At 41.3% G+C, this 22,400-nt stretch overlaps 1 protein-coding gene across 1 annotated transcript in view; it reads right to left on the minus strand.

Annotated features, from left to right (window-relative positions):
- PPP1R1B (protein phosphatase 1 regulatory inhibitor subunit 1B) overlaps positions 1 to 22,400 on the minus strand; it is a 1,016,738-nt gene that overhangs the window by 747,652 nt on the left and 246,686 nt on the right. Inside the window, exon 2 of the mRNA XM_044055047.1 lies at positions 22,091 to 22,151. Within this exon, the coding sequence (XP_043910982.1) occupies positions 22,091 to 22,151 (61 nt within the window). The remainder of the gene's footprint in view (positions 1 to 22,090; positions 22,152 to 22,400) is intronic.

Raw genomic sequence — 22,400 nt, forward strand, 5'->3', positions numbered from 1 at the left:
TCCCTATACCAAGATATCCCTCAAGGCCTTTTGGAAGAAGATTTGTAGATTTATCACAGCAGTAAAGAAACAGTGGTAATAGTGTATTGTACCATGCAAGCATAATATACAGCATTACAACACTGGAGTTATGCCTGCATGAACAAAATGACAGCCCTAGATGAAGTCGGAGGCAAGCCCCCAACTTCTCCCATGTAGTTTGACATAATTTTCAGATGTTACATTATTTGGAGAACGTTAGGTATACATATGTAAAATGCTTACCCAAGGCTACTATACGATGCAACAAACAATGGCTACATTTTCTGCTCACTTGATTGTTATGAAAGCACTGTTTCTTTTGGGAGTAGATCAGTTCTTGGTTTATGTTTCTTCTGATGTCCAGTATTGCTTGTCTTACCACGCTAAGCTCTTTTGTCTGGATTTGAGCTGCCACTGTGAAAATGCATTCTTCGGTTATTTGCTGTCCTTAACCTGGTTGTGGGAGAAAGTACAGTTGTGTACCCTTTCCATAAATATAGATGTTCAAGTGTATTCACTGTTGCAGTCATCATATTTGAGTTATCCCTGCCAGGGTAACCCTCAGTCGGCCTGAATACCAGAGGCGTATTATTTCTACGTTGGTTGCTGTCGCTTCTGGACTGATGTCAGGTCATCCATGGTATAAAAATAGGCAGCCAATGCCATTACATCAGTTTTTCTTGCCCTAAATGTTAGGAGCCCCCCATAAGGAGCTAGGTTATGGTGGAAGAACACCACCAGTAGAAAGTAAATACCAAAAATTTCTTGTAAGGAGAGAGAGAGAGAGAGAGAGAGACAAGGGGGATGGAGGGAGGGAAACCAGGACTGCAACAGTGAATACACTTGAACATCTACATTTATGGTAAGTGTACAAAACTGTATTATGTTCTTCATGTTTCACTGTTGCAGTCATCACATTTGGGTTGATTCCCAAAGCTGAAGAAAAGGGTGAAGTTGGTCAAGAAGACTGGGGGCTGGTTATCATGCCCTGCAAGACTGCAGTGGCAAAGCCTGCCCTGGATTTGGAAAAGATAGGCAGGTGGTAATGCTTGGTGAAGGTATGAACAGAAGTTCATGTTGCAGCCTCCAGGATGCCTCTGGTGGTGACCCCTCTGAGGAAAGCTGCAGAGGTGGAGGTTGCTCTGATGGAATGTGTCCTGACCCCCTTGGGGGGTGGTTTTCTGTGATGTTTGTAGCAGAAATGGATGCAATGTGCTATCCATTTGGAAATTGTTTTTTTGGATATGGCCTTGCCCTCTGCTCCTGCAGTGAAGCTGACTAGCAATTGATCAGTTTTTCTAAAAGATTTAGTCCTGTCTAGGTAGAATCTGAGTTGTCTTTGCACATCTAGAAAGTGCAGAATCCTTTCCCTCTTGTTTTGTGGGTTAGGGAAAAAAGTGGGCAAATGGATAGATTGGTTGAGAGCCACACTGGACATCACTTTCGGCATGAAGCATGGGTTAGTGCTGAGGGAGACCCTGTCAGCATGGAAAATGATGAAGGGCTCCACAGCCATAAGTGCTTGTAGCTCTGAAACTCTTCTTGCTGAAGTGATGGCCAGAAGCCAAGTTGTTTTCCAAGAGAGGAATTTTTAACTCTGTTGAAGCTGCAGGCTCAAAGAGGGGTAGGGTGAGATTTTTCAACACAAAGTTAAGGTCCCAAGCTGGGGTAGGAGCTCTTCTGGGTGGCCTTAAGTTGATAGCACCTCTTAGGAACTGTTTGAAGAGAGGGTGTGAGAAGAGAGGTGGCTCTGTGCTGTAATGAGCAGAGATGGCAGAGGCATGAATTTTAATAGAAGAGAAGGATAGACCCCTGTGTAGTAGGTCTGCTAGGTAATCCAGGATAAGAGGTAGGGAGGGCTGTGCTGTTTTGGCTCCCTTAGCCTGGATCCAGGTGCAAAACCTTTTCCACTTGTCAGCATAGGATTTTCTAGTGCTGGGGCATCTGGCCTCATGTATAACATCCAGGACTTGTTTGCTTAGGCTGGCAGCTGGAGGAGAGTGACTGTTTAATTGACTATTTAAGGTTCTAGAATTTAGTATAGGTATTCTAACACTGATGAAAGATTTGTAATCTGAAAGCTTTGTTGTCTTATTAAAGTATCTGGCATTTGTCTGGAGTTGTATTTATTGGATTCAAGCTGGAGGAGAGGTCAGGGAAAAAGCCAGGTTGCCAGGTTCAGAGTCTGCAATTGTGGATGCATGAATTCTCCATTCTTCTGTGTCAGGAGTGTTGGGTGTTGGGATCTGAGGTAGGTGCCATGGTGGCATGGGTGACAGGCTGCGCAGCAGTGGGTACCAGTGCTGCCGTGGCCTGTCTGGGGCAGTCAAGATTGCCCTTGGTTTTTCCTCCCTTATTTTGAGCAGTACCCTTGAAATGAGTGGTAGAGGGAGAAATGCATAGATCGAAAGGTTTACCCATTGGAAGGATAGAGCATCCACTTTCCAGGCCTTGCGGTGAGGTTCCCTGGTACAGAATATGCTGAGCTGATGATTGGAGCGGGAGGCAAAGAGGTCCACCTTTGGGGTGCCCCATTTCTGGGTTACAAGGTTGAAGGTTCTGTGGTCTAGCTGCAACCCATGTGGGTCTTGCAGGTTTCTGCTTAAGTTGTCTGCCAGAGAGTTTAGGGAGCCTGGCAGGAATTGTGCTAGCAGGTGTATTTGCATAGCTGAAGCCGTGTGCCAAAGGGTCATGGTGAGCCTGCAGAGAGGATAAGAGTGAGCCCCTCCCTGCTTGTTGATATACCACATCACTGTGGTGTTGTCTGTTTTGATCACTAGAGGCCCTGGGGAGAGTAGGGGTCTGAAAGCTGTCAGGGCATGCTGAACAGCTAGAATCTCTTTTTGGTTGATGAGTAGATGTATTTGATTTGGGCTTCAATGGCCCTGAATGCACCTGCCTTCCTTGTGTGCACCCCAGGCGTAGTCTGATGTATCTGTGGGGAGGGTCTGGGTGGCATGGGGTTGTGAGAAGGGATGTCCCTTGTTGTGTTTGCATGCTGCTGCCCACCAAAGAAAATCTTTCCTTAGACAGGGTATCATAGGTATGATGGTTTCCAGGTCCTGAGAATGTTGGCACCAAAGATTTTTAAGGACCATTGAAGTTTCCTCATATGCAGTCTGACATATGGAATTAGTAGAATGCAAGAGGCCATGAACCCTAGAGCCCGCAGGATTTCCCTTGTGGATAGCTGGGTTCTGGTGGCCATTTGAGCAAAGTACCCTGTCAGGTAGGCTTGTTTTTCTGGTGTAAGGAATGCCAGCTGGGATGCTGTGTCCAAGCTTGCTCCCAGGAATACAATTTTTTGTGTGGGGACTAGTTTTGATTTCTTTTCTTTGATAGTGTACCCCAGGGAGGTTAGAAGGTTCTTTACAAATGTCAGGTACTGCAACAGTTTTTCCTGACTGTCTGCCTGAATCAGGCAACCGTCCAAGTATGGGTAAATTTGAATCTTTCTCTATCTGCAATGGGCAATGGCTGGCGCCAGGCATTTTGTGAAGACTCTGGGAGCAGTGGATAAGCCAAAGGGAAGTGCAGAGAACTGATAATACATAGATCCTGCCCTGAAACGTAGATATTTTCTGCATGAGTCCCTGATAGGGATGTGCAGATAGGCTTCTTTTAGGTCTAGGGTGGCTAACCAGGCATCTCTGGACAGCATAGGAAGAAGCTGCTGAAGGGTGAGCATTTTGAATTTTGGTACCACCAGGAAGGTGTTTAGAATGGAAAGATCTAGGATTGGGTACCAAGTGCCCTCTTTTCTGGGTACCAGGAAAAGTCTGGAATAAAACCCTCGACCTATCTGTTCTGCAGGAACAGGTTGAATTGCCCTTATGGAGAGCAGGGATTGAACTTGGTTTTGTGCCTCTTCCCACTGGTTTGGAGGAAGGTCTGGGAACCCTTTTGGGGTTGGCAGTGTGTGGAAGTAGAATTTGTACCCCTGGGATACAATGTTGAGGACCCATCGGTCTTAGGTGATGGAGGTCCAGTTTTTTACATGGTGAGCAAGTTTTCCTCCTAGGGGCATGAGCAATTGGGCAGATGTGAGGAGTGGAGTTGAGAAGTCATTGTGAATTCTTTCCATAAGGGGGTGGCTTAGCACTCCCTGTTTTGGAAGTGGAGGTACTCCATTGCTTAGATCTCTGCATACCCTGAGACTGTAATCTGGGGGGGGGGGTCTGTTTCCCCTGGGTCTAGTTTGAGATGGCCTTGAGGGGGCTGGAAAGGCCAATGTTTTGAAGGGCAATGCCTGCTGAATCTTGGTGGCTGCACTTGCAAAAAACTTTGACTGTCTGCATAGACTTAGCTTTTTCTTCCATCTTTTTTAGAGCCTCTTCTGCTTTGGTGCCAAACAGATTGTTCTTGTTCAAAGGAGAGTCTAGTAATTTTGATTTGACATGGTCTGGCAAGGTCTGCTCCTTAACCCAAGCATGCCTCCTCAGTACAGAACCAGTGACTGCTGTCCTGCAAGATGATTCTAGGGTGTCAAACCTACACTGCAGGGTATGCTTGCTGACTTGGCTTGCAGAATGCATACGCTCCTGTAATTCTTTATTTTCTGAACAGTCTGTAAAGGTAGATAATTTTTGTTTAATAAGTTCCATAGTATGTTGCTGGTATTTCAGCATGTGAAACTGGCAATTCAATGCACTAATGGCAAGAGTTGCAGAGGTGTATACTTTTTTAACCCATCTGTCTAAGGCTCGGGAATCCCTGTCCGAAGGGGTGGGATTCTTAGCTGTAGTTGCTTTTATATCTTTAGGCCCTTGTAAAATGACCTTTGTGAGAGTCAGGGACTCTGTAGTACCCATCTCGTTTCCTTGGAGCAGGGGATAAAGTATCAGGAGTTAGACTGAATTTCATAAAGGCATCATCTACAACATCCAGAACAGTAGGGATAGCTAAAGGTCTATGCTGTGGCAAATCTAAAAATTCTCTGAGTCTCTTTTTGGACTGAGGATAATCCTGGCATTCCCAGTGGAAATGCTCTCTTAAAGTATGTAGGGTTTCACCAAAAGAAAAGTCCTCTGGAGGGGAAGCAGAGGGAATGGATTCCTCTGCATCAGAATCCTCATAAGCAGATAAAGGCATGTCTTCATATTCAGAAACCTCAGAGACGTCGGACTCTTGGTCAGTTAAAGCTGCTAAGGACAGGTCCTTTTTTTCTCTTAGCAGGGGAAGGCTGGCTTCCCCTAATCAGCATGATCAGGTCTTCTGCCATTTTAAGGGTTTGAGATTGTGGCAAGGAAGCAGGTGCTTGAGTTTGGGTCATCGTTTTTTTAGGCATAGCAAGTACTCTTGGCCTTAGAAACTTGGTAGTTTTAGACAGAACTGAGGATGTGAAAGAAGTCATCGGTTTATGTCAAATATCAGTAATGTGAAGAACTTCCTCAGAAGCCAGTGCCTGCACAGCGGCTCTGGACCCATCCAAGGTAGAGACATCCACAGGTTCCATAGTCAAAGAAGAGTCTCGCGGCACACTAGACTCCGAACAGGTCTCAGTAGCAGCCTGCAAATCCATTGAAGAAGGCATCAGGGGCTGTGAAAGCACCTCACTGAGTACCAGTGAACTGGTGACTAGCTTAATGGAAGCATTGTCGGCAGTTTTGGACCTGTGCAGTCTGTCTCTGTCTTTATCCTTATGTTTTATCGAAAGATCGGTATATGGATGGCTTACTGAAGCCATTTTGGAATACGGAGATCAAGAGCAAAAGTATTTAGCAACAATAAGGGCCTGATGATGAATAGTTTGGGCTTGAACAAGGCACAAAACCAACAACGAGGTACGTCGTGGTCTGGGCCTAAACAGGTGATGCAGTAAGAATGGAAATCTCGGTGTGATATTTGCTTTCCACAGGTGAGACAATTGTTAACTTTTTCTGACATCAGTTAGAGCAAAAAAAAAGGATGCCCAACGGGGTACTTAGCTTTAGAAGGCTTCAGGATGATTCAGTTCAGAAACGAAAACTCAGGTAGTGGCTGACCGGCACTCTTGTGAACTGCTTTTGCTTCGGGCTCCTTGGCAAGAAAGACTGATGTAATGGCATCAGCTGCCTATTTTTATACCTTTGACGACCTGACGTCAGTCCTGGAGTGACAGCAACCGACGCAGAAATACTAAGTCTTTGGTATTCGGGCCGACTGAGGGCTACCTGCAGGCAGATAACCCAAGTGTGATGACTGCAACAGTGAAACACGAAGAACATCATCTTTTTTTCACAATAGCTTTACATATTTGGTGAACTTTTTCTCGTAATAGCTTTACAAAGTCATTCTTGTTAGGATCCCTATATCAGAGCCCTCCCATCAGAAATCCAGCTCCCTACTGGTCCCTGAATTTTATGAACAACAGAGAGTTTCACAATATCACTAGTAGATCTACACATACTTATGCAAAGATTAGTTGAATGCATACTATCTCAAACCATCTAGCATTGCTTCACCAGACACCTAAGTGAGCTAATTCATCTAGTCTGATGTGCAGATGAAGTCTTCGGTACACTGCAAGGTCCTTCAGAGTCTCCCTGGCTTCAGTCCTTGGTCCTGTACTCTTCAGTATACTCATTAATGTATATTCATTAATAAAATGTCAGAATCTTGCTGTGTAGTAGTCTCATCCAGTGCACATATAACACTGTTTTCTTCTTCTCTGAACCAAATGTAACTGGCTACTGTAACACTCTATCTAGCTCAGCTTTCAGAAACTGAAAAACAGTTCAATAATTTTGGCCTTCATCTGATTGCTGCAAAACCTGAATCTATGCTAGTTCACTACAATGAAAGTAGATTGAAGAAACTGCTATCTATTCAAAATAACATCTCAAAATATTATCCCAATTAAGGGTGTCAGTTCAGTAAAAGTGAATGAAATTATTAGATCAAGAGTTGAAATGTGACAGTCATATCTAATTTATAACACTCGGAATTAATCAAAAACTCAGACTTTTACATACAGTTCATGACTACCAGCACTAGAGATTCTTAGCAGCCAGGGATTATCTGTTCCTGAGTTTACACTATGCAAACAAGATCTTAACCAGCCTTCAGTCAACTCAGCTGGCATGGCTTGTAATAACACCCACCAAATGTAGCTAGCAAAAATTACTAGTGCAAAGGCAACCAACACCTGTGTTCAAATTAAACAAAAATACAGCCAGCACCTGAGGACTTCATAGAAAAAATATATTTATTTCATCTTCCAATTCCACATACAGACCAGTTTCGGCAAAACGCCTTCTTCAATGTAACCTTCCAGTTTCAAAGCTGCTTTTTATAGTATCAAGAACAGCAATTATGGCATCATTTCCCTAATTGTTTCATTATAAAATCCAAATGCAAAATCAAACACTATACAAAAACTATAAATATGGCTGTATATGTAAATCATATACAAGCCAATTATAAATATCAGTATAATAAATAAACTAAATGTTATACTAGATTGTTTGTGAGTAGATTTACTTCATAACTTGTCATTGAGCCCCGGATGAAATAAAGCTCCCAGTTTAATGATCCATTTCCTTTCCTTACTGGTAAGTATGGAATGCCAACCTTGTTTAGATTGCCCTTGACACTATCTATAATAACAAACATAAAACTAGCTGTTTTATGTGACTGACAATGTCTGTATAGTGCATTAGTTAACTTTTTATTTCTAATTTCACTAAGATGTTCAGAAATATAACTTTTCAATTATATAAATAGTTACATCAGTAAATAAAGAGATTTACAGACAACAACAACAGACAAACAGAGAATTATGATAAGGACATATGTGGACACAGAAAGAGACAGATAGGATTGCCACCTTCTGATTGTCCAAAGTGAGACATAGTTTATGGAAACATGATTCTGCAGGACAAACCATACCTATAACCTATACAAAGGACTGGACTTTAAATTTTTATGAAAATAAAAGCTCATCTTTGAAGACTGAGTTACTTCTTTTGTTTCATGTAAAATTATGGTGATTCAGATATCAAATAATTTATTTTATGGAACTATTACAGGAAACTTGGAAAATACATTTGTCCTAAAATTTCAGCAAATTTCCCATTTTCAAGTTTTTTTTCTCACAGAATGCAAGTGTCCAAATAGGATCTGTTCTGCGTGAAGAGGGACAGGTGGTAACCCTACAGACAGAGGGTGCTGTGGCTCCTTTTTATACATACAGAGGCAAAAATGTCTGCATAAGTACACACACACACACACACACACACACACACACACACACACACACACACACAACTTCGTTACCTCCTAGATACAGATGAGTTCCTCTGGCCCCTTGCACTAGTGCATCAGCCCCCACCCCCACCAAGAACAACAACTGCTATTGGATGAGTTATACTTCCAAGCACAGTGAATCTAGAATGTTTGAGTCCATTTCCAAACCAAAGATCCTAGTAACGGCAACCGAAATTGGAATGTGTACTGTGACGGATCCAAGTGACAGGCAAATTGAACCACTGAGTAGCTTACGATGCGGAAGTTGGCAAGCCTAAGCGCAGCTGTGATTGCCCTTAACTTTAGAATAAATGTTAAGTCTGACATGAAACATGGAAGGAAAGTGGTCATAACAGTAGAAAGTAACATTTCTGGATGGGTGTATATTACAGAGGCTTGTGATGAGACCTGATCAGATAAGGTGCAAGAGAGCAGGACATTACATGCAGAAGACCTTAATTAATAGAGCAGAGGAAAAAAGTATACTTGACAGACTAAGAAGGACAGAAAAAGGGAGAGCAGTGTTTATATAATGCTGAATGAATGGAATTGTAAAGTAGCCTAAAAGGATAATGCCCATCCTGTACCTAAGATCAAACATACATTTCATGAGAAACTCAATCCAACTTGCTTGTTATGACCTTTTCATTAGCCATGTCACTATGTTCCTATAAGGATTTTGCCTCTGAATTGTTTCCAATGTATAGATCAGTTACTCCTGTTAAGCTCATTTGAGGTGCTACTCCGGGCCCTTAAACTACCTAGAAAAAGAGGATCTAGTTTTACAATGATGCATTCAGCATTTCTGAAAATAGCATCCCCTCGTGTATCCAAGCTCTAAGCTTATCTTTTTACTTTCTGTCTCCTCTATTAATATACCACTCTGTTTAAACATGCTTAAATTATTCCCTAAGCTAAGGTCTGTTTGCCACCAACTCCACAGCACTTCATGCTCATAGCTGTTATGTCATTTCATTAAATTTTGGTTCTTAATTTAGACTTGGATAGATTGACAGTGACCAAGTAACAATTTGTTATACTTAACATTAAATGTTATTTTACACATTTTTTTTTAAACTAAACTGACATTTAATGACATCTTAACAGACCCAGCTGACTTTTGTGTTTCTGTCTTACTATACATTGGTAAAGTTCTAAGAAAACATAACTTAATCCCAGTCAGCTTCTTATTATAAGTATTAAAATGTTGTAGAACACTTTAAGGAAACATCTCATGAAATGCCTCTTATGTCTTACCACTAAGTTATTTGAGATGCTCATATATCCACAAATATTCAAACATATTAATAATTGCAGTCTACTACCAGATACAAAATATGGATCCTGTAGGGATTTGGAACTATGACAGCCATATGTACGTTCACCTCAATTTACAGAGGTTAAATATATATCTATGTGCACGTGTGTGTGTATATATATATATATATATATATATATATATATATATATATATATATATGTGTGTGTGTGCGCGCGTGTCCGCGTGTGAGCCCGTGTGTGTGCGTGTGCATGTGCGTGTGCATGTGCGTATGTGCGCACATGTGTCCATGTGTGTGTGTGTGTGTGTGTGTGTGTGTGTGTGTGTGTGTGTGTGTGTGTGTGTGTGTGTGTGTGTGTGTGTCTGTGTGGTCTTCTCACTAGAGGTATTTTCTTTGAGATGATTCATTGTATTAGTACAAGCACATCAAGTAATCTCTTAACTTTTTTTCACTCCGACTCCATTTACCCGGCAGGGAAGCTTCACATCTTCTTTGCTGCATGTATGTAAATGCCAAGAAACTACATTATGAATATAATGTTACTTCAACCCTCTGTAACCTATATCTGATGCTACAGCCATAATAAATTGCCATTGTTATGTAGTCTATATAACAATCTGGTTGTTTGACTTGTATTCTTTTGTATTTCATGATACCCTAAGAACAACTTGTATTATCTATTTTGTGTTTCGAATGCTGTAGCGGAATTTTTTTTGTGGGTTACTCTACTACTTTGGTTACCCCGCGGTGGTGGTGCTGCAGTAGCATTGTCGCCTCACAGTAAGACGCTGTCCGGTTTGATTCTTAGCTAGAGCGTCTTCTGCGTGGCCATGGAGACATGCGTGAATGGGCGTACCTTCACCGAAGGTTGTGCGTCAGGCCTGGCAAGCCAGTACATAAAAATCAACTGCCAATCATTAGCGGACCGGAGTTCCGCTCTATCGACCCCTAATTGGGGAAAGCCGTAAGACACAAACAAACTCTACTACTTTGGTTAATAGGTATTAATAATAAATAAATAAATGGACATTTTGAGGCAATCTATCCCTTTCTTATGTTCTCTAAGCCAGAGAAACTAAACTTTGGCTGACATCTATACCTTGGTGCCCCCAAGGCTCCTAACCAAAAAGATTATAGGCCCAAAGTCCCTGAGCTAACAACAGAGGCTGGAGGCTCATTCCCTTTATTCGGTGTATAATATACTTTTGTGGAAAGAGTTCTGTCTTGCTTACAATGCCATTAAAGACCAAATTGTCCTAGACCTCCTTTTTCTTCACAAGTCCAATATCTCCACCAGTGCTATAACCCGTAACCTGAATGTTCACCAACAGATAAACAAAACATAATGGAAGTGCATGTTCATAACCCAGCACCTCCCAAACCTTTGGAATACACTTCCCACACATGTTAAGCAGTGCAGCTCACTATCTTCCTTTAAATATAAACCAAATGACTGGATGGATATCTACAGATTTACTCCTGGACTAACCAAGATCACTCTTCTGAAGAAATATGATGCTGATGGTGGAAGGATAGAGGAAAGGCCAGAATAGTTATGACTGGCAGGGGGCCTTGGAACATCTAAGAATCTATGGTTAAATGTTAAACTGTTACTACTCAAACAGTTCATATCATGTGTGTATATTTTTCCATTTTTGGATATTGGGACTTTCACTCATGGCATTCCCTACCCTGGGGTTCAGTTCTGGGACCAATATTATTTTTTCTGATCATGAATAAACTAATTGAGAATATTCCACACTGAATCTAACCAAGTATGCAGATGACATCCTAACATTAAACAAATATGGCTCTATTATTACTCTACAACAAAAATTACAATCTCTCTTCACTTACTTGTGGTACTAAATATACAAAAAAAAAAAAACACCATGAGCCCCAATAAATCAGCAGTAATCACATTTGTTACTTCCCAAAAGTTGTGTGAAATGACCTGAATACTCCCAGATGCCCCCACCCCAAAAAAAAATAATGTCGCCCCTCATGTAAACAGCAAGAATACCTTTTTCCTTTTAGAGTCCACACTCTCATTTATGGCACATACAGAAACAGTGTTTAAAAAATCATTTTCACTAAGACTTAGCTACACACCTGCAAACTATTTTATGTAACAAGAAAAGCATTAGCAAAAATATACTTTCAGTTAAGGTGTATGGCAGTCTTCCCATTTTAGTCCTTCACTTCAGTATCAACTCCCACCTTCTCCAGTGTGCAGTAAATAAGATATGCACGTTTATTTTTTCTGTCTGGTCCACATATCTACCACTGTGCATAACTACAAAAGAAGTAACAGTTATAAGTGTCATCAAGAAGTACCCTTCTACTAGCCATGATTATACTCAATCTAATCATGCAAAAGCAATGGCCTCCCAAGCTATGAAAGAGTCAACTCATTTCCTTTGAAACAGCAACAGCTAACTCACTCTGAATAAATCCCTGTTTGTTTCACCCTTTGGAAAGATAGCATTCCCTAAGAATGGCCCAGCTTGGTGGAACTAGCTTCCTACTAACATTTGGAATCAGCAAACTTTAAGAATGTTTAGCACTAAATTCAAAGAACACCTATTTATGAAAAATGAATGCAAGCATGTGCGATGCTATGGTTAATGGAGGACAGTGGCAGACATGTTCTGCATATTAGTACGTCGTTTTTTTTTAATCAGTATTTTTCACATTGTGACTAAAACTTTCTTAGCTCCACCTAAAAAAAAAAAAAAAATCCCCGAGAGCCACACGCTCTAGGGATCTAAACCTCACCACAACAATAAATAGGATGTGCTGGAGGGATAGATTCCTGTCCCAGAGACTCCCCATGATTTGGAACAGGATTCTAATCTACATTAGGCAGAGCCCCTCACTAACACTCTTCAAGAGAAACCTTGACGAGTGGATAGGAAACAGAAAATTTACCCCAGGGATTACTGCAGTGGCTCTGCTGGACAGAGGCACAGGGAACTAATGGCTCTGCTGGACAGAGGCACAGGGAACTAATCTAAGGGGGCGGCGAAAGCCAACACATTCTGGCTAGGCTTATAGATGCCCTCGGGCAGATAGCCTAGTAACTGCCTATGAACCTATGAACCTATAAATATAACTAAAAACTTCCTAAACTGCATCATTAACCAAAGCTGCTATCTTATGTAACTGTATGTAATTTATTTTTCTGTTAATGAATTCACCTGCATGTACCTCAAAGTGAACCTATGTCATGGATGAAAATGGTCTGATGACGAGTCCACTTACCCAGTAAGCAAATAAATAAGTAAAGTCATTAATAACTGGGCCATGTCTTGTTTAGGTCACATAGGGTACAAGATAGATATTCAGACACAGTTCTCTTGTACTGCAGCACAACACCTCGGCTACTCAACTTGACTGTCTTACGTTCCCATATGCACATGAAAGGAAAAATGTTGTTAAAAAAAAACAGCTACATATACACTGTACCACGGATTGCTTCAAATTTCTGTACCAGCAGTGCTAAGAAAAACAAGGCAGTGTCAGTTTACTAAAATCTTTCTCAGATATATGTTGAAAAACAAGATCATGGATTGTCATTAATATTTTATTTGATTTTTGTCACGAGTATTCTAAGAGATCTAGAATTGTGAAAAACTATAAAACTGAAACTTAACATTATCAACAAAAGTCCCACAATGTGTCTTAAACAAGGTTGGACAACAAAACAATACTTGGACGAAATGTCGCGGGACCAGCATGGGAAGATTCCGGAGAGCAGTGGCTTAAGTAAAACAAATCTGGCAGAGACTTTTTGTCGGCATGTATTCTGGTAACATTTTGCTAACCTGTTTCCTACTATAACAGCAGTCCACATACAACAGAAAATCAGATTATGGTGACGCTTTGTAGTCTTTAGCTATTTCTGTTTTGTGTCCTGTTCTGTCTGGTTCTGATAACCTAAGGCTAAATAGTAACACTGTTACACACAGCAGTGGTCAAATTAAAACTGATTATAGTTATTAATACCATGATGTCACCAAAATTACATGGATTGCAAACACCTGACACACAGAGAAGGGACTGCAAACTTGCAAACTTTTTAGCAAGGCCTTACTCTAAAGCTTGTCAGAGACATCAAAGAGGCTGCAGAAACAAACCATAGTGGTTAAAGGCTTATAGTGCCTGCATATTCTAACTGCTTCTTACTGAAATCGGTACACCTTGTTTGCTGTAGCATAGACTAGATCCAGGCCTGCTGAATCTAGCTTTATTTGTATGCTTGTTGTTTGTTTATTTCCCTGAAACGCTAATTCCACCTAAAACGCGGCCTTTTAGCACTTCTGTGGATCCCTAGTGATATCTGCATTGCTTACTGTACTTATTTCCTTGTTTCACTTGAAAGAAAGTTACTGTTTGTCGTTTTTGCATTTAAGTTACCTGTAACACATTGCATTTAAGTTACCTGGTACTTGCTCACTAAAGCAATTATATAAGTCAGCTCTAAAAAATTAAAAGCACTACACCCTCACAAACTCCCCTTGAGTACCTTGTTCCCCATTGGCCCTTTTTTTCAATTATAAAGGAATTCCCAATACTATTCTAGCATGTCCAAAGGTCAGTTGTCAATCTCCTCTCTGGTCCAGCTGGTGAATCTGGGAATCTTGAGGCAATGTTACAACTGCCTCATGTACATAGACAACCCTCTCCTCCTCCCAACAAATTACAATACATGTGAGAGATGCAACCATATAACCAAACTGGAGGCTAAGCTCTCTCAACTCAGTACTGGCGTAACCAGTCAGGAGGAGAAGGAAACCACACTCACTACAATTCCAGTCTCACATAGACCTACCACGACAACAAACCAAACACATAAACACACAAAAACATACTCGGAGGCTCTAAATAAAACTCTGCCTAAGCAGCAGAGACCTCCAAAGCAGACACCCAAGCAACCGCTACCCCAAAACAAAACACGTGCAACACATAGCTCACAAAGCCAGTGTGCCAAACAGTCACAGCCCTTAAGGCTAAACAACACACCTGATACACTTGTAATAGGTGACTCTATCATCAGGCACACTGGCCCGCTCACCAGGCTGAACAAGGAGAAGGTCACGGTGAGCTGCCTGTCGGGTGCTAGGATCTGCCACATAACACAAGCACTCAGGTCACTCCAAGGCAAGTACAAATATGACTCAGTCATTGTCCATGCTGGTGTGAATGACCTGAGACGTACTTCCTGGACTACATAAAAGAGACATAGAGGAGCTCTCTGAGCATGTAGCTCAGGCCGGTATGACCCTGACCTTGAGTAGCATCTTACCCTCACCAAGAATGATGCCACAATATGAAGACAAGATGATCAATTTCAACAATTGGCTTAAGTGTTGGTGTCATTCAAAGGGGATCCAATGCCTGTCAGCCTGGGATGTCATGCTCGACAAGCCACGATGCTTCGCTAGGGACGGCTTGCACCTGTCACCCCTGGGCTTTCGGGTATTGGCAAAGGCTCTTGCTACTCCCATAGTGCCTTTTTTAGGCAAGGCTCAAAAGACAAACCCACCTCCACAGGTATCACAAGGGATAAGAAACTAAGAGTAATGCTACTCAATGCCAGAAGTCTAAACCTCAAGATGCACGCACTCGAAACTCTCCTTAGCATGGAGAACATCGATATCTGTGCAGTAACAGAAACCTGGTTCAAGGCTCCTGAGAGTACCCCAGCACTACCAGGTTATACCTCATACCATGCTTTTCGGCCCCAAAACTTGGACCAAACCACAAAAGGAGGGGGAGTATCAATATTCGTCAAAGATACCCACACCTCCAGGTTGGTGGCACAGCACAAAGCATCAGAGACTATCCATGTGCAACTAACTGTGGGTAAAACTGCCTTCCAGTTCATAGCCTGCTGCAGACCACCCTCCCAAACACAGGAACCCCACTTGGCCTTCCTGAGAATACTGGAAAATATGAAGGTCTCTCCAAACATCATTATATTGGGCGACTTCAACTACCCAAACATAGACTGGGAGCATTACTCTAGCTCCAACACCCTAGCCCAAAGGTTCCTAGAATTTATAAACTCACATGCTATGGAACAACTTGTTACCACTCCCACAAGAGGGGAAAACATACTGGACCTGATCATCACCAACATGGGGAGACTATGCTCCAGACCAGAAGTGTATCCCTCACTGGTAAGATCAGACCATAAACTAATCTCACTGGATATTCACATCCTGACCCCACCCCCTGCCCAGAAAACCACAGTGAAAAACTTCTCTAAAGCAAATTTCACACGCCTCAAAACCGAGGCAAAATCCTTCAAAGCCCCGGGCCTGTGGAAAATACGACCCAGACCGCAGAATCCTTTATAAACGCATTCTATGAACACCTTCAGGAATGCATGGATCATGCAATCCCAAATAAAACCAAGACCCAATCCTTCAAAGGCAGACGTCCTGTCTGGTGGACCCAGCCATAAACAAACTATACAATAGAAGGAGGAAGCTACTACATGATAGAGCAAAATCCCAAAAGGGAAGGCATCTCTGATCAGTATTAGCAAAAACTACGGGCACTCATAAAATCGTCTAAGGCCAGCTTCGAGAGAAAAATTGCACAGGACACTAAGGATAATCACAAGGCTTTCTTTAGTTATGTTAGGAACCTGGGTGGGAATTCCCAGATATGCTCAGAATTAGTCCAAAATAACAAAAAATACACCAAGCCCACAGACATTGTCAACATCCTAGCTGACAGGTTCAGTGCAAACTTCTCCCCCCTCCCCACCAAAAGGGCAAATATCTATCCCAACAGAGTGCTGCCCCCCTGACATCTCAGATGCTCAGGTAAGAGTCACCCTCTCCAAAGCAAAAAACACAGCATCAATGGGACCAGATGGTGTCCCGGGCTGCATCCTACATGAACTCCAAGAAGAGCTAAACCCAAACATAAAACTACTGTTCAATCTTAGCCTTACTACAGGATATGTACCCAAAGAGTGGTGTACAGCAACAGTGGTCCCTCTCCACAAAGGTGGTGCCTCAACGGATCCTGGAAACTATCACCCCATAAGCCTGACTAGCTTGGTCTGAAAAGCTATGGAAAGGATCATCATGGACCTCATAAATAAAGATATTGGGGACCTACAGACACTGGATCCTACCCAGCTTGGCTTTAAGGGCAGATCCTGCCCCTTAAACCTGGTCGATTTCTTTGAAACAGTCACCAAGGTCATTAACGAGGGAAGGTGGTCCACACAGCCTACCTGGACCTCGCAAAAGCCTTCGATACAATACCCCACTGGCATTATAGATAAGCTCACCAGCTTAAATATAAACCCCTATGTCACTAGATGGGTTGCAAACTGGCTCAAGGACAGAACCCACATGGTTAGAATTGCTGGAGCCATGTCAGACTCCAAACCAGTTACAAGTGGCGTCCCACAAGGCTCAGTCCTGGGACCTCTCTTGTTCGGTATATATTTCTCGGTGGTACAGGCCAACACGGAAGGACTATGGCTGACCAAGTTCGCAGATGACTGCAAACTGGGCACCATAATCAACTCTCCAGCCGACACAAGCATTCTCCAAAAGGGCCTCATAGAAACAGACAACTGGTGCCAGAGCCATGGCCTCAAGCTAAATGCCAAAAAGTGTATAGTCATCCCCTTTGGCAAAAACAAAGTGCCCACAAATTACCACATAGGTGGTAATCCATTAAGTACAGAAGAAGTCATTAGGGACCTGGGGACCCAAGTTGATAGCAATCTCTCATTTGACAACCACGTGGCCAAAGTGGTTAGAAAAACATTTTATATAGCCCACCTAATCATGAAGGGATTCACATCTAGATCAGGGGAGGTCATCGTGCCTCTTTACTCTTCCCTCATCAGGCCCATAATTGAGTACAATGCCCCTTTTGGGATGTACCTTACCAGACACCTGCAGCAACTGGAAAGACTCCAAAGTACCTCACCAAGAGGATCAAAGGGCTCAAACAGATGCCATATGCTGCCCGGTTAAAGAAACTCCAGCTCTACTCAGTGGCATACCGCCTGCTCAGAGGCGACCTGTGCCTGACGTATAAAGCCATGTCCAACCTGGAATTAATGGACATGCTGCACCTCAGAAAATCCAAATCCCATCGAGCTACGCGCTCGCGAGACTTGAACCTCAGCACTGAAATAAATAGGACATGCTGGAGGGACAGATTCATAACCCAGAGGCTCCCTTCACTCTGGAATAAAATCCCAGTCCAGGTTAGGCAGAGTCCCACATTGACTCTCTTCAAGAGGAATCTTGATGAGTGGATGGGAGATCGTAGGTTTACCCCGGCTATCACTTCTGTGTCACTGTTAGACAGAGGCACAGTATACTAACCTCAAAAAATGGCATAGCAAAATTAATTTAAAATGGGTGGCGAAAGCCAAACACACTGGCTAGGCTTATAAATGCCCTAGGGCAGATAGCCTAGTATGAATCTATGAACCTATGAACCTTTCATTACTCATAAAGTATTCAAATTATATTATTTGGAAAGCTTGATCAGTAAAGCATTAACTGAACAAAGTCTGTAAAAGTACCGTATGATATGAGAGCTACATGTAAGACTCTCTGAAAGACAGACTGTCATAACCTCAAAGAAAAGAATAGACAGTCAGATGCACTGAGTTGAATTAATAAGCAGTAGAAGCCCATCCAGCTCCTCAAAAATGTGAACAGCTCTCTACACCAGCCATACCCTTGTGCCTAAACAGAGCCTCTTCCCTTCTGAAAGGTCCTGCCCCAGTGATTTTGTATATGTTTAGTTAATAATGAATTTATTTATGCATTCGATTGTTTTAGTAACCACACGTAATGAAATCCATCACAGCAATAAAATATATGACGTGACATTTTGATTTAGCTGAATGCTGAAGAATACAAACCGACAAGAAATAGTTGAAAAAACTTTCCTCAAAATAGACAAGGCAGATTTTGTGAATCCACTTTATGAAACCTTTCAAAGATCAATATATAATCTACAACAAGAACTGAACTTGAACTGGGGGAAGGAAGGATTCTCAACAAAGTTTTCATTTGCTGAAAAAAATGTTAGTGAAGAAAATTTGATGACTTTCTTTTCACAGAATCTGATTAAGTTGTAGTGGGCTCACAAACAACATGATGCTTGTGGAAAAATGCATTACCAGGCTAACCTGTGCAGAGTTTACAGAAAGACTACATACAGTGCAGCAAAGTATACAAAGCAACACAACCTGGCACAACGTACAAAGGTAAGCAAACATAAGCATTATGTTCACTGACTGAGATAACTAGGGACTGACTAACACTTGTATATACTTACTGCATTACTAATGTTTATGCACTTTTATTAACGTTTCTGCACTTTTGGACTAGGTCTCTGTTTTTTAATATTTTATAAATAAAATGAATGAACCTCATATACAGCAAACATTATAGAGTATGCACGTGATGCTACACTGTTATTGTCAGCCCTAACCATCACTCACTTTCAAGAAAATTGACAAATGTTACTTTGCTACACATACCAGCTACCAGTAAAATCGCAAAACTTCCAGGAGTGCTAATACATAAAAATTAGAAATTTGGCCAAGAAATTCAGCATGTACTAGAAGAAAAAAAAACTGGCCATGCCTTACAAAGTGAAGTTCATGCATTACAAAAATGCATTTTCTTAATGTCCAGTGTACTGCATCAATATTTATGAGGTTCCATTCCTTCTCAGCTTGTTAAAGTGAAGCAAATATAATCCCAAAATTTGCAGCCAAGCTCCTCAACAAAGCCCATCACTGTCTAGCACTAATATACCTGAACTGTAGAGTTGTCTCACGTCCTGGCATAGTTTCAGTTCACATGACCCATACCGGTCACCATGAATCCTAAAAAGTGCCCTGCCACTAATCAAATGCTAGTGATATATATCAAAAGGCAGCTAAGAACTCAAAATCAACACAGGTGGTACTTGTACGCAAACTGAACAGCTCCAGTGGGGAGTATATGTATGTATATGTGTGCATGTTATATGTGTACCAAAAACCTGTTCACCTGGTCATCCATATCTGGACTATCACTTCAGAAAAGTGTATCAAAAGAAGCCATACTTTGCCCTTTACTTTTCTCAGTTTTGATCAACAAACCTCCTTAGGATCTTCCACATGTACCCATTATTTTGTATGCAGATAATGCTGTCATATTTGGATATAGCTCCTCTTATTCTGACATTCAAACCCAACTTCAAAATGATCTAAACTCCAGTACCCTGTGATTTTACACTGAAATTTAAAAAAACAACTTACTACGGTTATCACAAAACCGCCAACACGTCAGCATTTCGTCCATGACCACAAATGCAGTTTTGGCATGAATTTATGAAGCTTCAGTACTCTTGCTGCTTCACACATCAGTGCTGATACTACACTCACATACTGTTGGTGCCTGCCAATCATACACCTTGACAGTTTGCGTACATGGCAGCCTCCCCTATTTACCCTGCTCTTGTTATGGCTTTGAACTCCTTTATTAATTGGCTTAATAATTAAAACCCACTACTCAACCCCAATAAAACAAACAATGCTTTTTGCATCTCAAGATAAACTTTCCAAATTTCCAAGGTCTCTTGACTCCACCAACATTAACAGCACTCCATCTGAAGCACCTGCATCCTCCAAATATCTTGGCATTGTGCTAGATCAAACCCCTAACTTGCAAATCCAGATTTCTGTTGTAAAAATAAGTGAACACTCAAATGAGAGAATGTTCTTTCTGACTGAGGTTTCATTGGCAGCCTTTTGTATGGGATTACTTTGCAGAAGGGTAAAGGAATTTGCCTTTACCCTGCTGTTGTGTGACCTTGGAGTTAGTATATATAAGTGGGGGGGGGGCTTACCCCTTGCAAATAAATAAATAAATAATTTTAGTGTTTCTTATTTTCAATCACTTTATATTTGGTGTAAACTGTAATTGCTTTTTGAACGTTCACTCTTGTGGAACGTTCGATATTTCATAAGCACACACATGTATATATGTGTGTGTGTGTGTGTGTGTGTGTGTGTGTGTGTGTGTGTGTCTGTGCATGTATGTGTAAACATTTGCTTAGGAACATAAGAATAAAACTAGGCAAGTGATTATGAGGCTCCTTACAGTCCCTCTGATCTCTTGCCTAGTATATTCCTAAGTTCCTAAACTACTCTATCTATCTATCTATCTATCTATCTATCTATCTATCTATCTATCTATCTATCTATCTATCTATCTATCTATCTATCTATGAGTTTACAACCTATCAAACTTAAACATTCTTTATGTTGACTAACATTCCATCAGTGACTTTACGATGAGGAATGTTTAGTCAAAAGTAACAAAAAATGCAGAGACACAAGAGTTTGTGCAGGAGGCAGGCACACCCCCTGTCACCCCCACATGAGGGGGCAGCACAAACACACAGACTGCAGGTTACATATACCAATTTTGAGACTGCAAGCAAGTAGGAAAAAGGAAATACTTCCTTAATTCTGCTGTTCACTGACCTTGCCCGGAATAAGTAGCACTATATTGACCAAATGGGAATTGCCAAAATGAGTCTGCCATTCTAATCTCAACAAAAGGAGCAGTTTGATGAACCATGTACACCCATGTATGTACACACACACACACACACACACACACACACACACACACACACACACACACACACACACACACACACATACACATAGGTATCCTAAACTTATGGAGTTCTATTATGAAACATGTTCAATGTCTGCACATTGGAGTTTTTTCCTAGTGTCACTTTTCTGGTAAAAACATGCACATGAATGAATGAATTAATTAATGCTGCAAGGGTTAATCAGCAGCTATTTTACAATTGAATTACAGGTTCCTTTACTGCTGTAGCTTCCCACTTTTGTTTGATTTTTGCCTGCAACTTTAAAAATGAAATGTGGAGCACTCCAGCTGCTTTGTTGTTTTTTTTTTTTTTTTTGTTTCAAGACTTTTTCTTACATTGATACAAGTTTTCAACCACCAAGTAATTGTAGACGGGGAACCATGATGCTGAGACTCTATTGTAGAAAAGTGGTTCTGCAGAATCTGCTCTATATCAGATGCAAATTGGATCATTTTGAATTTGATAAAAGTCATGTATACTTGCTGGGCTAAGGTTAAAGTGAAGAAACTTTCAACAGCTCCACTATGCAAAGCAACCCTTGTAATAGTGGTAAGGTACACCATTCCATACAGACAGGTAATGTTTTGACTCTTGGCCTTTTCATTATATGTATTTTGATAAAATACCTTCAGCCAGCAGGTAGGCAATGCTAGGTAAAGCGATGATTTAACAGTGTGAACACTCACCAAGAAGAAGACTGCACACTAGTGAAACTATTTTTGCAAATGCTAATAGCCAGCCATGTGGAGACAGACATCTTCATATGCTGAAAAGTATCAAGGCTAAGTGGTCTAAATATCAAGGATTTCTTAACTTCCCAGGATTCCACATAGCCTGCCACCCCCAGCTCTGATTTATTTAAGAGTCAAACAAGCTCTTACCTGGAGATGAGTGCTCTGACATCCGAAAGAGAGTGGCTGGTGTTGGACGTCGTCTTCTAATCTAAAAAAAAAATACATGTATGTGAAACAATGAATCAATAAGCAGAAATAAAGACTGTGACATACTTCATTACTATAACTACTTTTTCTCACTATTTCTGTTTACCATGAATTTTTAGTTTATTGCCATTCCTGAGTCTTTGGCATTGCTATAATTCATGTCTTTGCTTAACATAATAAGGATGGAGAAAAACAGAAAAGGTACTATATGCAAATTACTGCTAATGAATGTATGACATTTGGTATTCAG

Source organism: Protopterus annectens, chromosome 13.part0, assembly GCF_019279795.1.
Source record: "Protopterus annectens isolate FY-2018-M chromosome 13.part0, PAN1.0, whole genome shotgun sequence".
NCBI classification, from domain to species: domain Eukaryota; kingdom Metazoa; phylum Chordata; order Ceratodontiformes; family Protopteridae; genus Protopterus; species Protopterus annectens.